A 2,472-nucleotide genomic window follows, 5' to 3' on the forward strand; every position below is an offset into this window, starting at 1 on the left:
TATACATTTACTTATTTAAAAAAATATAAAAAATTGTTTTTAAAAAATAATTTAATTTTGATTTTTTTTGTGATGATAAATTTTTGGAAATATTTTTTATAAGACACATTTCTTCAATAATTTTTGTAAATAGTAAACGTAAACACATTAAATTGTTAAAAAATTGCATTTAAAAAATAATTTGGTTTTGAAAGTTTTTTTAGTGGCACTCAAGTTTTTGGAAATATTTTTTATAAAACACATTTTTTCAAACACTTTCTTCTTTAATAATAGACAAATTTTAAAATTTGCATTTAAAAAATTCTTAAGTTTTAAAACTTTTTTATCGGTGACACTAAATTTTTGGAAATATTTTTTATAAAACATTTTTTCAAATAGTATTTTCATTAAAATATTAAATAGTTAAATTCAAGAAAGGCAACATTTTTCTTTAGTTTGCATATAAAAAATAGTTTTGAGATTTTTAAAAATCTGCATACAAAAAGAATTTTCGTTAAGAAAATTTTTTTCTCAGACTTTAGATTTTTGGAAATTATTTTAATACACATTTTTTCAAAGAACATTTCATTTAAAATTTTTAATTCATAATTTAAAAAAATTTGTGAGACAAATAGAAAATGTAAAAAAATATGATTTTCCAAGAGACAATATGAATATTTTAAAATTGTAGGAATTGAAACAAAAAAAAAAATCGTAATAACTTTTCAGCATTCGTAATAACTGTAATTTCAAACGAAATTTGGTAAATCGCGCGCAGAACTCTCAACACACTCAGTTGCCACCAATTTTTGAGTATGTTTGTATGTATGCGTGTGTGTTTATGTGAAATTGGCAGCACAAAGCCTATTAGTGAGAAGAATTATTAATAAAAGTTCAGTTAAACGTTTACTTTTAACCCTGCCTCCATGTTAATTTACAAAGCTGCAGATCAGCTTGATCCCGCTCCCGCCGGAACTGTACCTCAGGCAGTTCGAACTCAAAAGGCTCCTCGACGTTGAGAAATAAATCACCATCTTCGACATAATATTCATCAATATCGTCGTCACTGTCCCCTTCACTATCGGAAAATTCATCAAATTCCAAGATTAAGTCACCACTCGAATGCGTGCGCCCCACAGCACCAACACCAACAGCATCTGCATAATCACTACCTTCCGACCACAGAAACCATACGAATGTTAGCATCAACAGAGGGAATGTCAGAAAGAATAGATATTCATAACCAAAATACATGTTTGAATCCTGTTTAGCCTTGTTTGCTTTTAAAATGCATTCGCATAATGCGCATTCCCGTTAGGGTTCTCTCTTAGCAATTGCGCCAAAACGAGAACAGTGCTGCCAATTTATCGCATTGGAGAAAAGAAGTGGAGAAAAGGCTAAACAAGAAGATAGCAAAAAGCTGAGGGTTTCGAAGTTAAATCTAAAGGGAAGCCAACGCAAAGAATGTTAAAAACCATCGTTATTTACGGCAATAACTTTCATAAGATTTCAGAGCTTTTCGAACACAAAAGTTTATTTCGGACTTTCGGATAATTAGTGCTTAGAAGTGAGAGTAGTTGTAAGTCGTCAAGTCGTTTCACTTGAAGGCATAAACTTTCATAAGCTTTTAAAGCTTCTTGAACGCAAAAGCTCTTTTCGTGTTTTCAACTAACATAATTAGGGCTTAAAAGAGTTTAGTGCTCGATAGTTAGAGGTTAAAGAAAATCTGATATTTCTGGAAAACCAATTAAAATTAATTTCACAAGCTTCTAAAAATAAGTGGCTTGAAAGCTTTTCCCAATATAAAAATCACTAGTTTTCTATGCGAAAACAATATTTTAGCGCAGCAAGCGTGAACTTCTCATTATATCTAGAAGTACTGAAAGGCACGTCTAAGATTTCGCTCATATTGCTTGACAGGCTTCAACGTAGGAAGGAGTTATGAAAGCTCTCACTTAGAGAAATATACCGACCCTTCCATAAGTTTCTCCGTTAAACTTTACCAAAAAAATATCTAAAAACCAGAAAGCTAGCTACTCTATATTGTAGCATATTAACCATTCTAGTTTCTAGCCACGAATTAAGCCGATTAGGCAATCTCATACATATCCGTTGCTGGAAATGAAAAGCCCTTCATAAATTTGTGGTAAGCTCAAAGGCTTCGTCGGTTTATAATCTTTTTATTCACTTTTAGCAATGTATCTACCTTACGACCGAATCTTACTTAAACTGGGATCGGTTTAGATTGAATGTTGTAACATTGATATAAGAGGTTTCTTAAAAGTTTTAGAAATACTGCCCAGATAATAATTCTTGTTCGGGTCTGTAATGATTAGTCACTTAATTCAAGAATTTTTTAAATATTGAAGTGTATATATTATATATTTATTCCATCCTGAATTTCGTCAGCCGCCTCAGCCACCTCCACTTCTCTGGCGGTGGCCTGAAGTGTGCGCATTCCCACACCATTTACTGCATGAAACCGCGTCTCGC

At 31.7% G+C, this 2,472-nt stretch overlaps 1 protein-coding gene across 1 annotated transcript; it reads right to left on the minus strand.

The window, feature by feature from the left end:
• Positions 1 to 714: 714 nt before the first annotated feature.
• Positions 715 to 1,254, minus strand: LOC108965097. The gene is made up of 2 exons (XM_018927288.1): positions 902 to 1,254; positions 715 to 843 (listed from the first exon to the last, which is right to left on the minus strand). The coding sequence occupies exons 1-2, from the start codon at positions 1,231 to 1,233 to the stop codon at positions 819 to 821; spliced, it is 357 nt and encodes a 118-aa protein (XP_018782833.1). The 5' UTR covers positions 1,234 to 1,254; the 3' UTR covers positions 715 to 818.
• Between the last annotated feature and the right edge of the window lie 1,218 nt (positions 1,255 to 2,472).

The sequence above is a fragment of the Bactrocera latifrons genome, unplaced genomic scaffold, assembly GCF_001853355.1.
Source record: "Bactrocera latifrons isolate USDA-ARS-PBARC rearing strain unplaced genomic scaffold, ASM185335v1 scaffold_133, whole genome shotgun sequence".
NCBI lineage: Eukaryota > Metazoa > Arthropoda > Insecta > Diptera > Tephritidae > Bactrocera > Bactrocera latifrons.